Here is a 22698-nt window from a genome sequence, read left to right as displayed (position 1 = left end):
TGTATACCCTAGCAGGACTTTGTCCAATGCTATGACATGTAGTGATTATCAAGTTGAATTTAATTAGGATTCCATCAATAAGTATTTAGGGATAATGCCTCTTAGTAACTACTTTTTAAGGTTATTTTGAGAATCAACTGAAATTGTAAAGCACTTTTCAAACTTGAATGTGCTTTATGGGTATCATCTATTACTACTATTATTAGTTGGAATTCAAGGACAGAAATGAAAAATATACCCTTCCTTTAAGATGCTCACATTCTATAGAAACGTAACCTTAACTTTTTCATTCTGCTATTTAATCTGTGTTTAAATTCCAATAAGATGCCAAATAGTACATCTGTTTGCTTTTTTGTTTAAAATGAGAATTTCATCTAAATACAATCTTTAGTAGTAATGAGAAAGTTGATACCCAATTTTATTTAGTTTGTTTGAAATACTGTTCAGTCTACCCTCAAAACTGACAGGTAAGTCTGCCAGGAGATGCCTAACTCCCTTTCTGTGTTTGTAACAAGCTCTTTGTTGTGCAAGAAGTTGCTGTGCAAGGTCATTTTGACAGTTGGTAAGCTACATTTATCCTACTGGCCCAGATCCAAAATGAAGTTCTCTTTGTAAAGAAATAACATTGCATCATAGTATATGGTTTAATTTCAGTAGTTTTGAAGTTAGAGATTGGTTATATAAAATAGTTGTTCTTCGCGGCTGGTTCAGAGGTAGGCAATTTCTAGACTGTTTGGTGTTTACCATCTTTTGTGGGAATCTCTCTTTTTGTGGTAGGACTAGCAACCATTTGGTATGCATTATAAATCATAAATTAACATATAGAACAGATGCAATTTCTTATAGGCCATTGAAGTAAAAATTGTGGTGTTTGGAAGAAGAGAAATAATTAATTTTGGACTTATCCAAAGCACAGGTTGTGGATTGTAGATCATAACTGTTCTTATCCCACTTTGGTTTTGCTGTTTGTCTTTTTAAGTTCCTCACAACCTGAACATTCATTCTTTACTTTGATTTTACTTCTCTCTACATACTGCAGCCATACTGGCCAACTTCCTTGCACATAATACTTCATATTTATCTCCTTGCCTTTGCATTGGCTGTCAGTATACCTGTAATGCTCTGTCTTCTCACCTTCACCTCTTAGAATTTGTTTCTCCAAGACTCAGCTTAAATAGCACCTTCTCCAGGAAGCATTCTCCCCCTTTCCCTCCCCAGAGGCTAGAGCCTTTCCCTCTCAGGTTAACTTCTGTCTACTCTATATGCATCTGGTATATACTTATTTATTTTCTTGTTGTCTTTTTGAGGGCAGGGAGTATTTTTACTTAGCTCAGTTTCTGGAGCATGTTATTTTTTGAGTTGTATGTAATTCTTTGAGGTCGAATTTGGGCTTTTCTTTCCAAAGATCCTAGAGTGGTTATCCCTTTTCTTTTCCAGCTCATCTTATAGATGAGGAAACTGAGGCAAGCAGGGTTAAGTGACCTGCCCAGGGTCACATAGCTAGTAAGTATCTGAGGCCAGATTTGAACTTGGGAAGATGAGTCTTCCTGATTCCAGGCCTGGGACTTTATCCACTGTGTCACCTAGCTGCCTTCTGGAACAGAGTACTTAGATAAAATATGGGTGACAAGCAGTTTAATTGACTGGCATCTTCCCTCCCTTATTCTGGAATGTATTAAGTGCTTAAATAAATGCTTGTTGATTTCCACCAATAGGGCAGATCAGAGGGAAGATGCCAGTCAGACTGCTTGTCACCTGTATTTTATAGGTACAGTTAGTACTGTTATAATGCTTCTTTGTAAAATATTAATTTCTTCCAATGGAATTTATATATTAGGGAATTTTTTTTTTTAGCATAATGCAATTTTTGAGTTGTGCAAGATGTCTTATGCAGAAAACAGTACCACTTTGCAATAACACACAAGCTGCTACCCTTCCATCTCCTACTTCCACAAACAAACTTTAGGGCCTTTATCAAGGCGAAATGCCATATAGTCAATTCAATTCAATAAATATTTATTAAGGGGGCAGCTGGGTGGTGCAGTGAGTAGAGCACCAGCCCTAGAGTCAGGAGGCTTTGAGTTCAAATCCGACCTCAGACACTTGACACACTTACTAGCTGTGTGACCTTGGGCAACTCACTTGACCCCAATTGCCCTGCCTTCCCCCCTCTAAAAAACCAAAAAAAAAAAATTATTAAGCATCTGCTATGTGCCAGGCATTGTGTTAAGCAAGACAAAGCGCTGGAATTAAGAAGTGTTAAGGAAGACTTCGTGTAGAAGGTGCAGTTTTAGTTGAGACTTACAGAGAGATCAGTAGTTGAGGTGGAGGAGGGAGAGCATTACAGGCATGGGAGACAGCTTGAGAAAATGCCCGGAAAAATGGTTCAGTTGTAACTGTGGGCAGAGGAGTGCTGGTCCAGATCCCTCTCCCCCTTTCCCTGGACCTAGGGTCAGAGTTGCCGCTTGCCCAGCTTTCTTGGCGGGAGAGTGTGTGTGTGGGGGGGGCGTGGCACGGTAATATGAGGATGTAGGCAGAGCAGCAACCCAAGGCTGTAGATGGAGGCCAAGGACTCGGCCACTATGTATTTCATAACTATTTAATGTGTTTAAAACTGCACTACTGTTATTTATTAGGTTCTTATCTTTTTTAAATGTGTTGTTGAGGACATTTTAAGCATTGTGCTCCTAACCCATTTTCCCCATAAGCCCTGTGGTTTTATTGCTCGATTTTGCATAGTACAATACATTTGGAGGACATATATGACACTTGACTTTCTACTGGACATTCCATTATTAACTCTTATAATAAGGAAGGGATTAAAATCAAAGCTTAACGACATCTAATCAGTTTTACCAGGAAATGGGGAAATATCAGGTAGCTTGCTGTTTTTAGAGAAAGCTTGGACCTTTTTTATATCAGTGGTTTAAAACAGAATAGATTATAAAATCTGTGATGTATAACTTGTATACACAAATAGTACAGCTTATATAATTTATTAAAATAGGACAATGGCTTTTATACTAAAATAAATGTACATGTTTTCTAGTTATAGAGGCAATCAAATTACCCAATTCAACTAGTGACTTAAATTCCTACTGATTTACATTTTTCTTGAAGAAAATGCCCATTGAATTTATTACAGTTTATGAATCCGTGAGGGTTATTTGTTAAATTTCCTTAAGTATAATGATGTCATGTCCATAAAGGTCTTAGGCAAGGGGTTTTTAACTTGGGATACATGGACACCCCACCCCCAGGGGTCCCTGTATAGATTATAGGGGATCTCTGTGACTTTGTGTGTGGGGGAATTGCATACTTATTTTCACTAACCTCTAACTGAAGACAAATTAAAATAAATTTGGTTTTATTTTTTTCTATCCCCGTGAGTCTGTAGTACGCCTATTTTTCTCTCTTTGTCTCTCTTTCATACACAGACACAAACATACACCTCTTTTAAACTCAAGTTTAACAGGAAATTTATCAGACAGTAATTTTAGAGATATACTATAGCTTTTATAAAATCTGTTTAATGGAGCTCACTTTAATTCTCAAACAGGTTGAGTCATTTATTTTGGACCAAGAAGATCTGGATAACCCAGTGCTTAAAACAACATCAGAGTTATTCTTATCGAGTGCAGCAGAAGGAACAGATTTACGCACAGTGGATCCGGAGACGCAAGCAAGATTAGAAGCATTGTTGGAAGCAGCAGGTACTTTATTTGCATTCTCATGTTATCCTTGCCAAGTGTTTTTTCACTTTACGTACATATAAACTGTTAGGTGTCTATACAGAATTGATTAAACTTTTAGTTATTAAGAATATGTTCACATTTTTTAACTTGAACGCAGAAAGTTCCAAGTTTAAAAAATGAAAGGCACTATGAAACTTGAATACCTTAAATTTCAATTAGTGACTATTTTTTTGTAATAGTATAAAGTGCTATTATACTAATGGCAAACTCCTTTGCTCTCAACACTTCACAAAATAAAAATAATGTGGAAGACAATTCTCATTAAATTTGAGAATCCTTGATTTTGATCTATAGAATCCCATATGTATTTATGTTTGATCATGATAAATTATATTTCCCGTATAATGAATTAATCAACATAAAATAAGCCAAAATTTTTGGTATATCTATAAGTGATGCTAAATAAGCATAAAATATTTTTAAAAATAAATGGATGAAAATATCTAGGAACACAAAGTTTGAGATAAAAGTCAACAAGAGTAGACGTGTATCTTCAGACTTTTAAAACATTACAGAATAAATATCAAAATCATCTGATATTAAAAAAAAGGGAGAGACAGACAAACCCATGGAACAGAATAGAGATTTCAAGCATGGGATCAAAATATACAAAAGACTAATGTTTGCTCAACCTATAAAAATAAAAGATGGGAAAAGGATTAATCTTTTAATAAATATTGAGAAAACTGGTTAGCACTATGATAGAAAATAGATTTATTCTCATAGCTCACATACACCAGAGTAAAATCTACATGGCTTATAGACTCTGTTTTAAAACCTGTAACAAAAATAGAAGAAAATAGAATAGCATATCTTTATCACTTATGGAGGGAAGGTAAGTATCTATTAAATGGAAGAAATTATTGAGGACAAGATAAATGGGCTTGATTATTTAAAAAGAAAACCTTTCCATGTGATGGAAAATAACATTGTATGAAAAAAACCTCTCAATTTTTAGAAGGAAATACATGAAGTAGTCAAAGACCTAGTCTCCAGTGCATATCTGATTAAAGGATAGGAACGCAAATTTAAAAAAGGGGAACAAGTGGTCCTTTTTTAAAAAATCATGTGAAGAAATATCATCCTTGACAATAAATAAATGAAAATTGAAACAGCCTTGAAAGTATCACCTCATGCCAATTAAATTATCTTTTGAAAAAAATAAAATTAATTGCTGGCATATTGGGGGATAATGCCCTACTCATACATTTTGGATGAAATTGTAACCTGAGTTTTTTTTTTAACAAGCAATCTAGCAGCACTCCATAAACATTACAAAAAATAACAGTAATTCATCCCACTGTCAGGAATGTAGCCTTAGAATGTTCTTTAAAAAAGAAGAAAAAAGTGTCTGTTCAAATATATTTATCTCAGCACTTTGTCAATGTGAAAAAACTGTGTGTGTGTGTGTGTGTGTGTGCGTGCGAGTGTGATCACATGTATACACTAATAGTAATTGGGCAGCTAGGTAGCTCAATGAATAGAGTCCTGGATCTGGAGTCAGGAAAACTTGTTTGTGAGTTCAAATCTGGACTCAGATACTTGGTAGCTACATGACCCTGAGTAAGTCACTTTGCCCTGTTTGTCTCAGTTTCCTCATCTGTACAATGAGCTGGAAAAGGAAATGGCAAACCACTGCAGTATCTCTGCCAAGAAAACTCCAAATGAGGTCACAAAGAGTTGGGACACAACTGAATAATAGCAAAAATAATAGGAATATGGAAATAGCTAAATACATTGTTATGTTAGTGTAATAGAGTAGTATAACTTTGTTAGTAAATTAGTACTGCGAGGAATATAAAGAAATCTAGAAGGACCTTATGAAATAATATAGAGTATAGAAATCAGACCAGAAGAACAGATTACATGCTAATTATGATGATATAAGATGAAAGTGTACAGAAATGGATGGACAGATGACAAAAGCTTATTTAGATCCAAAGAGAGATTTCCAACAAAATGTTGTTTATGTCACATGTTAAAATTCATTTTTTCAAATGCATATAGTTATAAAGCAAGTAGAATTTTTTTTTTGTTAATGTCAAGTTTATTATAAGCCATAAAAAAATGCACAGGGCTTTGTAAACTACCAAAAAGCCCCAGAACCCTGAAAATGAGGCAAGGCAAAAATAAAAATATGTTAAATGTATAAAGCCTGCTTCATAAAGACAATGCACACTTATCAGTTTTAATTGTATTTTAACAATTTTTCTTGATTATTTCCTGTAAGAAGCTTCCATCAAATTAAAAAAACAAGCTTTCTTTAGAGGTTAACCATTCAAGTAAAAGTTAAAGTCTTTTATGCCCTATACGCATAATAGTCTCATTCATATATTTTATTTTATTTTTTTAAAGAAAGAATATGATGTATAAGAGAAGGAAATTTTATAGTTTATTATTTTTTTAAAGCGCCTCTAGAAGCATCTAGGTATACCCCACCTAATGTCTTTAGTTCCATGAAAAAAAGCTGTTAGGTAAAATGACCTTATAGTGGGGAGTTGCATAGGAACAACTTTTTAAAATGGACAATTCACTGGAAACTACTTTCAAAAAGATTTTACAATTTTACATTAGACCTTGGTTATTATGTATTATGAAATATTATGTGTCAGAAGAGGAAAAGGAAAATTCCTTGGTTTTCCAGTGTGCGATGGTAGTGGAAAGAGTACTAGACTTCTCAGGAGAACTGAGTTCAACTCTCAGCTCCAGAATTTAATAGTGGTGTGACTGAGCAGGTAGCTTAAACTTTTTGTGTTTCGGTCCCTACATCTTTCAAATAGTGGTAATATTTGTATGATTTACTGCACAGGGTCCTTGTGAAAAGGGGGCTTTATAAACATCAAAATGCTGATAAATAGCACAGTGCTTGGCTTGGCCAAATAATGATGAAATGTAAGTAAGGAATAAAGGGGCAAAATTTAGAAGTATTTTCATAAGATTATAGGAAATCAGTTGATATTAAAATGTACATTTGTTTAGGATCTCATTTATCCATAAACTTTATACTATTATGGAAAAGCACAGGTAAGATTGTAGCAAGATTGATTTTCTGATTGTGGTTTCTCTGACGAATTAGTGGATGGCTCTAAATTAGATCTTTAAAACTAGTCTGAATAGAGCATTTGAATTTGACTTATTACCATACTTGCAGTTTGAAGCTTAGTTAAAAAAATTTAAATAGAAAAGATTTTGTGATGACTATTTACTTTAGATCTACTATAACAAATGAGCTAAAACTGTAAGTGAAATAGCTTAATTCCTACTTTGTCACTTTAGTCGAGAATAAAGGTGAAGCACAGAAAACTTCATCTTTTTCTAGAATGATTTTGAAACACTGACTATAAGATGGGATCTAGCTAAAAATTATTACTATTAATAAATCTAGTAGCTGTATCCCACCAAAAGTAAAGAGTAATTACTTCTTCAAAGTGATTGAAACCATCAGAATGGTGACTCCTCTTCCAGTACAGAAAAAAGTTTAAAAATAGAGAAAAAAGTTTAGTGCTTTCCATTTTGTCTGCTGATATATTGTTTAAATATTCCTTACAGAACAAATTTCAACATGAAGATCATTCTTGAATCCTGTTTAAAATAGATTTAATTATGGAGGTTTTAAAAAGACCACTATACCAAGGCATTTTTACCAAAAGGCCATCTCATGGAGTAAACCTAGATAATAACATTGTCATGAGCACATACACTGTTATGGATAATGTAGGAAAATGTTTCTGACCTAGTCATGTTTTTTTGCCCAAGTTTTTCTTTTGTCAAGTTGATGCTGAATCCTCTTGAGAAGTAGGTGACTTTGCACGATGGTACTTTGTGCTTGGAAACATTTACCTTTCCTTTGATATATAATCATTTGATTTTATTTATTTGTGGGGTGGGGGGGGAGGCAGGGTTTACAGAGCCTATCCAGGAAAGTAGATCAGGTTTTGGCTGAACTCCAGTGATGGAAATCTAGACTAGGGACAGACAATTACAATTTTTGGGAGCACTTATACCTGTCTGGAAGGTTTCTAGGAAGCTAGATCAGCTTTGGGGTTGACCCTACTGATTCAGGTCTTCTCTAGGGTGGAAATGGGGATCTAATTCATCTCATACTGAATCCAGAGAACCAAAAACCTTGTGCTTTTCCTACTTTGCTCATAGTCTCAGATTTGGGCTAGAAAAATACCTTCATAATTCACCTTTTAGTGAGAGGTGCTGCTGTCCTATTTTGATGCAAAGGCCAGAACTCATGAGATCATTTAGTGGATGTGCTCACTTATGTGTTGATTTGTTTCTTATTCAGGATATTAAGCAGAATCTTGGGGAGTTTTTTAGAAGCCATATAGGAACGTGTCATAAGTATGTCACTTTTGTCAGCAGGTCTCCACTAAAGTCCTACTCCGATGCCTCATTGTGGCCTACAGGTGACCCTGGGTTCTTGAAGGTTATGCTAGCAGAGCGCAAGCTCCGGCAGGTCCTACCAGGCTGGAAAGGCTTCAAGTATGGGCCCTTTGAATGGACTCTATATCTGTCATCCATGGACCAACCTAGCTAAGTTCGAAGAGGCTCATCACCAGAAGGTTGGACACCAGGTGATGAATTTTTTGGCTACAGCAATTCATGAAACAGTCTATTAAGGTATGGAGGGGTTGCAATATGTATAGGCAGAGGGAATTCCACCCACACTAATAGAATCATGTATCTTTTGAAGTATTGAAGTATGTCAGCAGGCACTATGAGAAGAGACATCTTAACTCTACATTCAAACAATTATGCCATTGTAAAATTCACCTCAAAAATTCATAGCATTATAGATCTAGAGCTGAGAAGAACCTGTATCTAGTCTAGTGCCTTCTTCCATTTGAAAAGTTTTGGTAATCAAGTATTTGTAGTCTCCTTAAATAATCTTATGGATAGTTAGATGTAGCCTTTCAGCTTAGATTTCATTTAAGAATAATATAACCTTATACTTTGAAATACAAACAATTTTAAAAATCCATAAGGAGTTATACTTAATTCAAGACAATTACTCCTTCTCCACATATACAGAATCATTTGATAATGAAAACTGTCTTGAAAATTAAAGTTTGGAAATATCTACTTTTAAAATTGTGGCAGATACTGAACTTAGATGCAGAGAAGATAAAATGTTGAAAAATGTCATTGCCAAGGCAGTTAGCACCAATATTTAGAATGCCAACTATTAATACTTCATTACTTCAATGGATCTTATTGATGTGGGTATTTTATTTAAGGATGCAGATTACAACCCATCCATGCCTTCTCATCCTGTTCAGTTCTTGTCCATGTTATTTATGGAAATAAATTCTGCTGAGAGGATCTACCCAATGTGGGGGCAAGAGGCCTTCCCTCTAGGTCTTTAACATATTCTGGGTACTATTACAGCCATTTGGGCTATCCGTCTTTAATTCCTTGATCTTGATACATGACCATCCCACCTTCTTTTCTCATCATACATTTCCTGGATGACCTTTTATACTACTTCTTGTGTACAAGTGACCTTGGTTTTACTTGATTTTACTTTGATTTGACAGCATCATAGAGAAAAAGAGGTGTTTATTTTAATTATTTTTTGGTCAAGGAGAATCTTGAGTGCATTGAAAGAAAGCACTGTGTATTTTTTGCAAATGTAATCTGTTCTTTTCTTTTTGTTCAGTTCTGGACCCAACTCATTGTCCATTTGCAGTGCCTGTCTAAGAGTTATACTAATGAACTGACTTATTGTTTGTTCATCTAATTGCATGTCTGGACAATAGGTATTTTTTCATCCCTTGGGCATTTCTGAATAGATTATTAGGCCCATTTCTTCATCTTAGGGATTTTGTTGAAGATTATCCGTAGTAGTATTCTGGGCCCTGATATAACAGAGTTTTATGCAAATAGTAGTATCTGGAGGACCATACCATTGAAAATAGTGGAGAATATCCTCTATGATAGTGAAAAACATCTTTCGTGAGCATGTATCCCCTTGTTATGTGCCTCACTCAATAGGACAAATGGTCGTTGAACAAAGTTTCCTCTGGTTATACCTACCAAGGAATCTTGTATGATAACAAAAGTGATCTATGATAATTTCAGATTTGAAAAGTATTTTATGTACATAATTTCATTTGAGTCTGACACAACCCTGGAAGTTGCAGCCACATCTGTTATTATTCTCAAGCTTAGTCTGAGAGCTTGTTGAATTGGCCATGGTGGCAAAGCTAGTGTCACCAGTGGAGTTTGACCCCATGTTTTCCTAGCTCCAAGTCCAGTGCTTTGTCCACTCTGCCAAGCTGTCTTTTAGCCTATGAATTGGAAAGAAAGGAAGGAAACTAGCATTTATGAAGCACTGTGCTAAATCCTTGGCAAATATTATCTCATTTGCTCTTCACAACAACCCTGTGAAGTAGGTGCTATATATTATCCCCATCTTACAGTTGAGGAAACTGAGACAGAGGTTAAGTGACTTGCCAAGGGGTTGCACAGATGGTAAGTGGCTGAGGCCAGCTTTGAACTCAGATTTCCCTGCCTTTGGGCCCAGTATTTTATCCACGGTGCCACATAGCTATGTGGAAGATACTTTGTTGGAGGAAGGCATTGAATGCATTTTGCCTTACAGGTTCAAATACTTTTTTAAAAAATCTTAAACACCATGGAATCTTACGTTTTCTATACCTTTCCTTCAATTTAGTGACTGTGAAGACATAGTCCACTATAGAAAATGGTTTGTGAAAGCATATTTATTCTCTTCTCATATTTGCATCAAGGATGCCTTTAACATATGTGTAGATCATTCTCTTAAAGATCTTCTGGAGATTAGAAAATATACCTATGGATTGATAGTTACTGACATCCTCATTTACTTTTTTGGCTAGTAATATAGTCATTCTCCCCTCACTCCAGTCATTTGGTATTTTCTTCTTTTGAGGTCTTGAAAATTGATTCCCCAATGCCTTCAGAATTATGTTTCATACAACAGAGATTTGATTTGTACTTAGTCTAGTCTAGCTACTTTAAGTACTTTATCTAAATGTCATTTCCAGTTTCTCAAGTGTTTAGTAAGTCATTATTTCCAAATGTGTTGATTCTGCTGCGCACAATGAGAATAGACTGTTCCCTTTTCTGTTATCCTCCCTTCAATTTTGTTTAGGAGCTTTTGAGATAACCTGGTTCACACTAAACTTTCTACAGACTTAAATTTTTCACTTCATTACTTTTCCTTGTTTTGTGAGGTGATACTGCTCATAGTCTCCCATGATCCTGTGCTGTGTAATGAATCTTTACTAATTTCTGCTTGGTAGTGAGGTCAGATATTTGTTGGTTACAGAGGTTCCTTGGTTCTTTTGGTCACCTTTGTGGTTACTGTTCTACAGTGGTTAAACTTCTGTAGGAAAAGGTAACAATAAATCTTAGATTTTACCTTTGTTCATTTCCCATTTTTGAAAAAAATCACCACCTGCTTTGAATAGGCCAAATTTGAACTGTCCTAATTGTAGTGTGTCTTTTCATTTTTGAGCTTCAAAATTTATTATTGTTTTTGACATTTGCTTTAGTTGATTACACATAGTTCATTGGAATAATTCAGTAACTACTCAATGAGCAAGCAACCAGTCTTTTTCTGTATATTAAAATGTAGTCAGTTTCTTTTTTTGTGTGTCTTATTATTCAGTGTTTGCCACGTCTGGAAGAAAGCATTCAGTATTGTGTGGGCACCAGGCTTCTGAGTTCACCTGCTTTTGGTTTCTTTCATTTCATGATCTCAAACTACACCCCTTCCCTCTGGTCATCTTTGCATTCATGTCATCTAAGTTTGAAGATATATTCTAACTTGATCTCGTGGATCTTGGCAAATTTTTGTTGCATTTCTCTTTTACTTGGCCTTTTCAACAGTGGTTTACCTATAAGCTGCAACGATTTTTATAACGGTCATTATTGTTTATGTTCATCATATACACTGCAGAGTGAGATAACCATATTCCATGAGTGATGTTTATTGCCTTTGGATGCATGATGAAGACAACTCTGCCAACTGCTTTATGTGCTTTTCCAAGCAGAACCTGTGAGCCATCCTTCCTTTTTAGCTTCTACTTCCTTATCCCTTCTTCTTTCATTTGTAGTGAGAATATCAATGTTGATATTCTAAACATGTTAATGTTGATGTTGTTCCGCTCTTCCAGTAGTATCTCAACTTAATTCATTGGTCGTTGAATAGTCTCATATTTAAATTACCTAGAGTTAAATTAATCTTTTTAGGTGAGTCAAAAGCTGTGAATCTTAGTGTTCTCTGCCACAGCACTGTAGAGTGAACAGGGATTGCATAGGATTGAAAGTTCATTTCTTTATTTTTCATTGTTTCATGGGTTGCCATGGCCAAAAAATTCCTGTCATATAGTCCCAGCCTACTTGTGATGAACATCTTTACTTTGTCTAGTCTCTTGATGTAGTTCAGTGCTGGGATTATACTCAGGGCCTTTCTAGTTTGAGAGAGAGAGAGAGAGAGAGAGAGAGAGAGAGAGAGAGAGAGAGAGAGAGAGAGAGAGAGAGAGAGTGTGTGCGCTCTCCTGGAATATTCTTCAGGTATCCAGAGTCACCTCCAAATCATGTTGAGGCATCAGAGGACTATCAGGGAAATAAAATATCAACTAACCGTCCAAAATTGTCCCTTTTTTACCTGTAAGAAAATAGTTTAGTGATGAATAGAGGGATCTTGAAGAAGTAGCAAGGCAAAGGCTGTGGAAGGAACGTTGTTTTATAGAAATTTCCTGTCTTGGCCATCCTTAGGTAATTTGAGAGGACCACATTAATTAGATAAAAGTGAGAGATGAAAAATGACTAGTTACAGGTGACAAAACAATAACTTTATGGGTACAGTGGATAAGTTTTGTTGAAGATAGATGGAAATTCATTAAATATTTAAAATCAAAACCATATTCATTCAACTAACATTTTTCGAGGTGCCTGCTATGTACTGTTTTGATCAGCCAGCTAGTTTTTGTCAGCAGCATCGAGTGCTGTGTGCAAGGAGTGTATCAGTTCCTTTAAAAGTAATGAAGCCATTACAAACAGACCTAGATAAAAGACAATAAATGAGATGGCTAAGTCTGATGTCTAATGGCTAAGAGCAGTTTTGGAGATGAAAGGTCAGATGGAATTGTTTGTACACATTGGTTGGAAATCCCAGGTTTGAATAGTAGAAGGTCAAGTTTTTCTAAAACATCAAGCATATCAGTTACTTTTGGTAAAGAAGGAACATGGCGGTAGGAGAGAAGTTTGAAAAGCCTTAAGCAAAGCCTCTTCATAGATAATAAAAAAAATAGTTTAGGGCTTGCTTAAATGCCTACTATTATGGAGATAGGTGATGGAGATATGATCATGAAATAAGATACTGTCCTTGCAGGAGCTTATAGCCTATTAGAAAATAAGATAAATATATTAAAATATGTGTGTGTGTGCATTTATTCCATCCATTTTGGAAGGCAATATATAATATGCATATGTGTATACACACAGACATACATGCATATGTAAGTATAACGCACATTTGTTTTATGATAAGTACATAAAAGTAGTTTAAAAAGCTATGTGGCTAAAAGAAGAGGGATATTGGTATTTCTTAGTGAGAAGGCCTGTAGAGGACTCACTCTGAAGGGAGCTCACATTCATCACAGACCCCAATCCTCAGGACACCGGGGCAGTAGAGGACTTGTTCCAGAGGGAACTCCCATCCATCACTGATCCTGAGACCCAAGATTCAAAAGTACTGGGGGACTTGTGCTTCTTCATGCAGATTGGGAGGTCAGCTCCATGTGTATGGGAAATCTTCTGAATGTGTCTTGCCCCTCTACCTTGGGATGAGGCTAAAGGGCTAGTGCTGAGTGGTGTTTTTTTTTTTTAACTTTTACTTTTTATTATGAACTTTTGCTACACATCAACAAATGAATATTTCCATATATGTGAAGAAAAAGATTGTATATAAAACCACAAATCTCTATTATGTATACCTTGAGTTTTTTAAAAAGTATGTAACAAATTAATTCCAAAGCTCATGTACTTATCTGTCTCCCCCTAAACTTCATTCTGTTCTCTTTTGAGTCTTTGTATTTTCTTTTATATTTCTTAAATGTTTAATTGATGCTCTGTTTTTGCTTTCTTTTTTTGGCATCATTGTCACTATCTGTCCTTTCCTCTGCCAAAAAAAAAAAAAGCCCTCCCTTGAAACAAATAAGCATAGTCAAGCAAAATAAATGCAGACATTGACAGTGTTTAAAAGTATATGTCTCGTTCTGCACCTCTAGTCCATCATCTCTCTGACAGTGAGTGAGAAGAATGTTTCATCATCAGTCTTCTGTAATTATGGCAGATCATCACGTTGATCAGAATTCTTAAATCTTGCAAGGTTGTTTTCTTTTACAGTGTTGTAGTCATTATATAAATTGCCTTCCTGTTTCTGATCATTTCATAAGGTTATGTAAGTCCTACCAGGTTTCTTTGAATCTCTCCTTTTCATTATTTCTTATTTCACAGCAATATTCTATCACATTCATAAACCATAATTTGTTCAGCTATTCCCCACTTAAGAGATACTTCCTTAATTTTTCAGTTCTTTGGTATACCAGAAAGTGCTACTGTGAATATTTCTGTACACATAGGTACTTTTCCTCTTTATTTGATCTCTGAGGTATACGTAGGCCCATTGCCAGGCCACAAGGCACTCATAGGTTATGATGACTTTGAGTGTAATTCCAAATTGCATTCCTGAATGGCAGAACTAATTCACAACTCCATGGACAACAGTACCTTAGGTTTTAAAATTTTTTTTTAAAGAATTCTGGACTTAGCAAACACCAAATAAGATGCTCATTTCCATATACAACATAGAATAGAAAAAGAAGATTGTATGTAAAGCTGTGAGTCTATATTACACACAGCTTACTTTTCTCTTTAATTGTATAATAAAATTAAAAATGTTATTTTCAAAGCTGATTTGCTTGTCTATTCAGCAGGGCATTAACATGGCTGGCTACTTGAGGTAGAAGATCAGAGTTGTTTTAACACTAGAAAGACTAGAATTTAACAATACCACAAAACACCAAGCTTTATCAGTTGAAATATTTTTTTTATCTGCAAAGCAAATAAGATATAGTAGGATACAATTTTTCATTTCAAAGTAAAATTATTTTTATTTCAAAATTTGATGTACTTAGTTCTTTTTGTTAGTAATATAGAGCATTTTTTCCTATATGGCTGTTGATAGCTTTTATTTCTGTTTTTGAGAACTGCCCATTCATGTGGTTTGACCATTTGTCTGTGGAGAATGCTGTGTGAATTTAGTCTAACATTCAATGGCCTAAACACTACATCTACTCATCTGCCACTGCTGGGATCTCAGAATTGTAAGAGATACTGGTCCTTAGGGAGCCTGAGGCAATAGAGGACAGTCATCGAAGGGGATTGAAATAATTCACAACTGCCAAACCTTCGAGGTATATGACATAGTAAAAGGATTCCTTCAAAAGGGATTTATGCATATCACAGATCTTGTGTCTCAGGAAACCTAAGGTACCTGCGGGCCTGTGATTATGAAGTCTCTGAGATGTTTCATGTTTGCTTGGTGGGCCTTATTCCTCGCTGTCTTGGGGTGGGGTTAAATGGCTGTTTTAAAGCCTGAATTCAGCTTCACTAGGAGACTAGAACATTTTTCATTGACCTAAGTGCCTGTATTGAGACCTCTGCTCCCTCTGTACTCTTAGTCATTTCCAGTGTCTCTGGAATTTCTCTCTGTTTTGGAATACCCAGTCAGGGAAACTTAAACCCACTGCCCTGTACTCTGTGCTCAAACATCACAAGACCTTTGTATCTTTCCCTCATGTTATGGTGGATGAACTGCCTAATATTTCTTTTTCATGCTTCTCGCTATGTTGTTGTCAACCTCTGGCCTACCCATCTACACTTTTCCTCCTCTGCCCTTTTGTTCTTTTGTGCCCTCTGAACCTCCTGTTATTAACAGACTCCCTTTCATGCTGGATCTCCTTTATTTCTTCATCTTTCCATTACCTTGTACTCAGGGAAACCTGGCTCTCTCCAGAAGATACTTTATTCCTGTTCACCATCCTTCTAGATGCACTTTTTCTCATGCCTCTGGATTCACTAGGCTAGGATGAGTAAGAGTAAATTACAGATATTCTGAAAAGGGCTCCATAGGCTTCTTTAGACTTGCCAGAGGAGTCCATGACACTAAACAGATGAAGAATGTCTTCCCTGGATCATTCTCACTCATTCTCAGGGAGTTCAACCCCTGGTTCATATTTTTGCTACTCACCTTAGCCCTTGCCCTCATACTTGAAGAGCTTTCATCTGCCCTTGAACACTTCAGTCTCCCAGTTCATCAGTCTAGTCAACTTCTATAACCTACATCTCCACTCTATCTTAGGCACCCGTTGAGATTGAATGTTCAAACTATCTGTCCATCACCTGTAATTGCTGCCTCCGTGATCTAGAGCTCTGAAATTCTGATTTTCTGTCCTTACATCACTCCTCTGCCTCAGTCCTCCTAAGTGTATACTTCGTTCTAACTATGACTGCTCTTCCAAGTTCAAAACTTCTATCTGGCCTCACTTTGCTTCACAGTTTAGATTCTGTGATTATCCAGTTTATTTATACACTGTCGTCTACCCTTGAATACCTTGTCTTCTTTCCTCTTTTGCCATACCAAATCCCGACTTAATATCTACCTTTTCTGTTCCCCCTTGATTACTTTGGAATGGTGCTGGACAAAGTTAAATAACTCTACTAATTATAAATTTGTCACATTAATTCAACTGATACTCACTGGTATATGGTAATTCTTTTTATTTTTCCTTTACTTTCTAGCACGCATCCTATTGCAGCTGTTCCAAACCTCCCTTTCTCCACCTATATCATCTCTTGTCTCATCAGAGGGTCTTAATGCCTACTTTCTGGGGAAATTTGTCATGACCTTTCTCCAAAACATTTCTCATATCCAGTTGCTTTTCCATATTTACACAGTCAGCACCTTAGTTCTGGCCCTCATAACCTCTTGCCTAAACTATTAGAATGACCTCCTAAATGGTTTTCTGCCCCAAGGTTGTTTCTGCTTTGTCCTACCCTCTATTCAGCTATCAAAGTATTTTCCTTAAGCATGGATCAGTCACCCTGCAAAACCCCAAATTCCTGTGGCTTCCCATTGCCTCTATGGTCAAGCATAAACTCTTGTTTAGCTTTCAAAGCCTTTTTTTTGGTATCTCTAGCACTTAGCACATAATAGGTACTTAAAAATACATACTGGATTGATTCTCCTTTGTTCCACACACCAGAATGGCATCCCCTAGTCTTTCTTCCTTTTATTCATACTCTCAGCCTTCCCTTCATACCCTTCACCCTCAGTAGAAAGGCAGCCACTTTAATGAGGGACTGTTTCATAATCGTTCTTGTATCCTCGATACCTACTACACTGTCTTGCATGTTGTCAATGCTTAATCAGGATTTGTTGAATTGAGTTTAGTGTTTATGATAAATTTTAACCATGAGCGCTCAGCAGATCCCTGCCACAGCTGCATTGGATCAATTTTCTTCTTTTTTTTTCTGTAAAGGAATTAACACCTTTTGTGAAATAATGATTTTAATTTAAAACAGTAAGATAGCAATTGTGGTTTTGGAAATATCCCTAATTTGAAATAATTCACATGTCAGTAATCAGACAGTTTTTTCTTATAAAAATATAGTCAATTTCATTTAATTACCATAGGACCTATTTAGAGTATCATTTCTTACCCGAATCTTGTGAGATTATGAATAAGCAGAAAAAATGCCTATGTGAGTCACACAGTCCATGGTGGACTGAATAAATTTCAGGTAGTCTGGCCTGTTGTAGGATTTAGTGCAATCTACTCTTCATCTCTTTTTATATATAAAACATGGCTAAGTCACCAGGAATTTGATCGTAGAAATAGGTGCCACTCTTTCTAAACCTACTTTGTAGTGATACACTGAATATTGTTTGTGCCTGGTACATCAAAAAAATTGGCATCATTATTTATTAGTCAAGGACAATTTAGTCTTCAGTTTTCCCTCTCTGTTTAGATAGTGGAAATTTTTCGTGGCCACCTGCTAACTGGTTCTGCAGTCTTTAACACTAGGTTCAGTTCATCACTTGCACTGTTATTTCAAGAACTGCAGTACTAATGTTAAAGATAATAGAAGGCTTATATTCACCCATTCATTATGTTTTTTATTTTTTGTGTGCTACCTACAAGTCTTATAGTAGGTTCTCTATGGATTTCCTAGAAGATTAAGACATAATTGTGAGTTTAGTGGAACTGTTGTACCAGAAGTGAGCGAGACACACCACAGAGTATAAGTTTTAAGTGGAGAATTTATTAGCCGGCGGCCATCGGGGTACAGCACCACAAATCAATGGCAAATGTGTTGGGGTGATGGCTTGGCTTATATAGGATATGGGGGTACAGAGTAGGGGGGAAGAGGAACAAAGGTCCTGGCTGATCAAAAGATTCAGTCAGGTTATCGTACTAGTGGGATAATCTCATTTACATTCCTTGGTGGAGTCCCAGAGTCCCAGGGATATCTCCCAGGAAGGGTCTGTCAAGTTATCTCTCAGTGGGATGGTCCTATCTATTGAGATTCCTTGGTGGAGTCATGGAGTCCCAGGGGGTTTGCTAAATGCCAAAGATATCTGAGTCCATTCTTTCTGGGGGGGCTTGTCAGTAGCTAGGGGTTACTCAGGGGTTCCTAATTTTCCTTGTATTACAGAACTTGACTCATTTGTACTGGAAACATTTGGACAAGTAAGTTTAATACAAGGCAAGATGTGGGGGGAAAAATACAAATACAAAGTTCAAAATACCAAGTGATAATTTCGTGGTACAGTGAAAAAAGCACTAGATTTGGAATTAGGGAGCCTGGACTACAGTCCTGACTGGTTCTGCCATTTACTGTCTGGGTGATCTTGAGCAGGTCATATGACACCTCTGCATTTTTCCTGGTCTGTGAAATGAAGGTTAGATTAAATCTGATATGTTTATATGCATTTTAATGGTGAGTAGATTTTTTTCAGACTTAGGGAATTGTTGGATGTCAGTTGCTTAGAGTTTAGTTTTTTCCTATCTCCCAAGATGGAAGAATGTCATCAGCATAGTATATAGTTGATTTTTTAAAGGTAATATCAAAAGGTAGGACCAGTAGTAGAACATAGATAAACTGTTAGGTTAGTCTATTTCCAGTGAAAATCACTTGTTTATTTGTTAACCTGTATTCTCAGTGTCAGAGAGTAGAAGTTGGTTTGATAGTTTTGGGAGCCATGGAAAACACTGGGAGAAAATATGAAACAAGATGGATAAAGTAAAAGAGGAAGGTCAGTGTTGAATAGATGATGCTACATGTAGCCCAGAAGATGTTTACATATCACATTTTACAAAAAGATGGGAGTTCGGTAAATGTTGTGTACTGTTACCACAGAGTAGTTCCTATTGGATTGGTATTAAAAGGTAGGACCAGTTGAATCTTTGCCTCTTTTTGCATCCCCAGTGCTTAAGCACATAATAGATGCTTAATAAGTGTTAATTGACTGACTGACCAAGTGGATTCCTATCCTGCAGATTCTTCTGGATCTTTTGGTTTTATGTAAAGAGTGCTTTATGTTTATATTTCACCTTATAAGGAATGCCATGCATTTGAATGAGTGAAAAGGTTTAAAGGTTTCCTATAAGGTTTGTGTTAATCTTTGGGGATGCAAATACAAAGTGTTTAGCAAATAATCTAAGCTGTTTTCTGATGGTTTAAATTTGAAGACTAGTATTATACCCATCATAAAGATGGCCACACAAAGAAGGGTATTAGATCTATTTTCCTGTAGCATATAAAATTAGTGACAAAGCTGGGATTTTAGTAGCTTTTGTATGCTGATCTTCAATTTAGTACTCTATTCATTAAACTATGCCACCTTTTAAGACAAAGATCTTTGAGGGGAAAATTCTGCCCAATAAAGAATCATTGGCATACTATCTGCCATTAGTTTATAAAGCTACTTCTATTATAGTACATACTTAAAGTTAGTAGCTAGTGTGTATAATTACAGCCTGTATAATTTTGTTCAGTGCAGTTTTAAAATTAAACACCAAAACATAGTGTTTAGCCATACCTGCTTGCTATTCTTTAGATGATCAATAGTTAATGTTTGAGTTTTAAAAACTAAGCTGAATTTCCCTTTCTTTGATGCATTTGTCTCTGGTTGCATACTTAACACAAAGATAATGAAGGGTAATTCTAAAATCATTTCAGTGCAACTCATATTTTTATGAGACTCAATGTCCTCTTTTTTTTTTTTTTTGAATGAAGAAGGGTGGGCATAGGTATTTGAGAGGGCTATATGTCAGCATCTTAAGCCCATGAAAAATCAAGCACTTATTTTCAAGCACTTAATTTCTCTCCACTCTTCCTTACACATACATCACCCTCAGCATACTTACAAAGTGAAGGTTTTTATTTCATTCTTAAAGGACTTTTAAAAAAATAATTTGTCACCAAATTTTAGTTTAAATAATAAATCCAGTAGCCTAAGTTTTTGAAATATAATCATCTTAAAACAAGTAGTTTAGACTAAAACATGCTTTCTTGTTTTGAACTTTATTATTTCTGCCTTGTTTGTAAATCATACTTTCAAAGTCAGATGTGTTGAATGTCATTTTTTAGCATGTTTATAAATTATTTGGGACTAATCATGCATGTGGCTGAAATTTTAAAATTGTGCATCTTTTGTGTGATTTTTTTTTTGTACTAACCCATTTGATGAACATACTCTGAAGGAATTGGTAAATTGTCAACTGCCGATGGTAAAGCCTTCGCAGATCCTGAGGTGCTCCGAAGACTGACTTCTTCTGTCAGCTGTGCATTGGATGAAGCTGCTGCTGCTTTGACGCGAATGAGAGCAGAGAACAGTCATAATGCAGGACAAGTGGACAAGTATGTATTTGATAACTGGAGAGTAGTTATGTTTTTCTTGTGGGCAATTTCTAGGAACAATAGTTTCCTTTAAATATTTTATTTATTTGAGGGGAACCAATAGACTTTAGCTTGAGGTGTTGCTGTAATTTTGTTAACTTTGTTAACTTATTGAGTGCTTACTATATTTTAGGCACTGTGATAGAAACAAATGTGAGTAGGGTACCATCCTTGCCTTCAAGAGAAGTTACCTTTCTAGCAGTTGCAGTTTTATTTGATTTAACTCTTAAATTCTAAGTAGATCTTCCTGTATGTGTACTGATATTTCGGCTAGTGAATGAAATGTGTTGTTTGAGTAGAAAGAAAAATAGAAATACACATTAAAGTAATTCACCTGTTTCTACTTTGTTTTAAAATAATGTTTTTTAAGAGTCTGGAGTTTTTATTTTTTTGTTTTAAAAACTGAATCTTTTTTAAACTTTGAACCATTTGTGTATAATAGCTTATAATGATTCAGTAGCAGAGGTTTAGAAACTTTTTAAAAAATATTTTTGACTCTTTAGTGTTGTCCTTAGCACATTATAGTATTATGAACTCTAGCAATTATTTATTGAACATTTCTTTATCCTTTGATTTTGTTTTTTAGTCGCAGTTTGGCAGAAGCTTGCTCAGATGGGGATGTGAATGCTGTCCGAAAATTGCTAGATGAAGGAAGAAGTGTAAATGAGCATACTGAAGAAGGAGAAAGTTTGCTCTGTTTGGCCTGTTCAGCAGGGTACTATGAATTAGCACAAGTGAGTAGAAATGTTTGCATTAGAAGGGTTTTGGCATTCTTTTTATGTCTTAGTTTCTTTGATTTTAAGAAGCAATATAACCAGAGGATGTAGCATTGTTTCATTAATACTAGTGAAATAATTCAGTTATTTTTACATATGGCTAGTCATTCATATTTCTTTCACCCAGTTATTATATAGGCCCAACATATACGAGTAAATAAGAGAATTAAGAGGCATGTTATATAGCATTGGGGGGGAGGGTACATTTTTTAAACTTTTGGAGGATAAGAGTAATATATCTGCTTTTAGAATAAATTTTGTTTTAGTTTTCTCCTAACACTATAGAAACTAGCCACATAAAGAAGTCTAATCAACCACAAGTAACTTTTACACATACAGATTTTTACTATTTAAATAGTTTGGTAGTAAGAGCATTGAATGTGAAGACTGAAGACAAATTGCTTCCTTTTATGGGCAAAAAGTGCTACGTTATAGCAAATTTGACAGCTTTGAATAGCAGACATTGATAGAGTCTTTAGCACTTACTATGTGCCAGGCAGAAGTCCAGAGAGTGAGGCAAGCAGGGTTTGAAGTGATTGTGTTTGGGATCCCTCAAGAAGTGTTGGTGTGAAAAAGGGAGTGATGAGCCTCAGGGTGGAGGTTTCTCCAGGTTGGGAAGACAGGAGATAGAGACGCTCAGTTTAAAAACCAACAAACATAAAACATAATTTATTCTATTCCTTGGATTTGTTTACTAAAGGAAAAAAATTACCCCAGTTTTTATGGATTCAGCAAAAATGGTATGAAGTCTAGTAGTTATGAGCTCGCATGACTATTTCTGAACGCCTTTTTTTTAAAGGTGTTGCTTGCTATGCATGCAAATGTTGAAGATCGAGGGAATAAAGGAGACATAACTCCTCTAATGGCAGCTGCCAGTGGAGGCTATGTAGACATTGTGAAGCTGTTGCTTGTTCATTGTGCAGATGTCAATGCCCAGTCTTCAACAGGTATGTATTATCAAAGCATATACAGCATAATTGACAAAAGAGAAATCTATATTTATCACAACTCTCTTTTTGTAGAGTTCCAGATTTTGTTTATCAGTAGTTTTTATTTTAATAATTCTGGAATCAATTTAAAGATATTCTTGCTTTTTAAAGAATTAAAACATTTCCTTTGAGGTTTTATAATAGTGGTGA

The 22698-nt window shown here is 35.7% G+C and overlaps 1 protein-coding gene across 9 annotated transcripts in view; it reads left to right on the top strand.

Moving 5' to 3' along the window:
• Nucleotides 1-22698, top strand: part of LOC118843675 (ankyrin repeat and KH domain-containing protein 1) — a 119253-nt gene that overhangs the window by 25764 nt on the left and 70791 nt on the right. For 8 of the 9 annotated variants that reach the window (XM_036751419.1, XM_036751416.1, XM_036751418.1 and 5 more), the window contains exons 2-5: nt 3560-3713; nt 20588-20744; nt 21370-21517; nt 22359-22506. In XM_036751419.1, coding sequence (XP_036607314.1) covers nt 3560-3713; nt 20588-20744; nt 21370-21517; nt 22359-22506 — 607 coding nt within the window. The remainder of the gene's footprint in view (nt 1-3559; nt 3714-20587; nt 20745-21369; nt 21518-22358; nt 22507-22698) is intronic. The other variant, XM_036751422.1, reaches the window with a different exon arrangement.

This window comes from Trichosurus vulpecula, chromosome 3, assembly GCF_011100635.1.
Source record: "Trichosurus vulpecula isolate mTriVul1 chromosome 3, mTriVul1.pri, whole genome shotgun sequence".
Classification (NCBI taxonomy): Eukaryota; Metazoa; Chordata; class Mammalia; order Diprotodontia; family Phalangeridae; genus Trichosurus; species Trichosurus vulpecula.
This window is presented reverse-complemented; position numbering and strand designations above follow the sequence as displayed.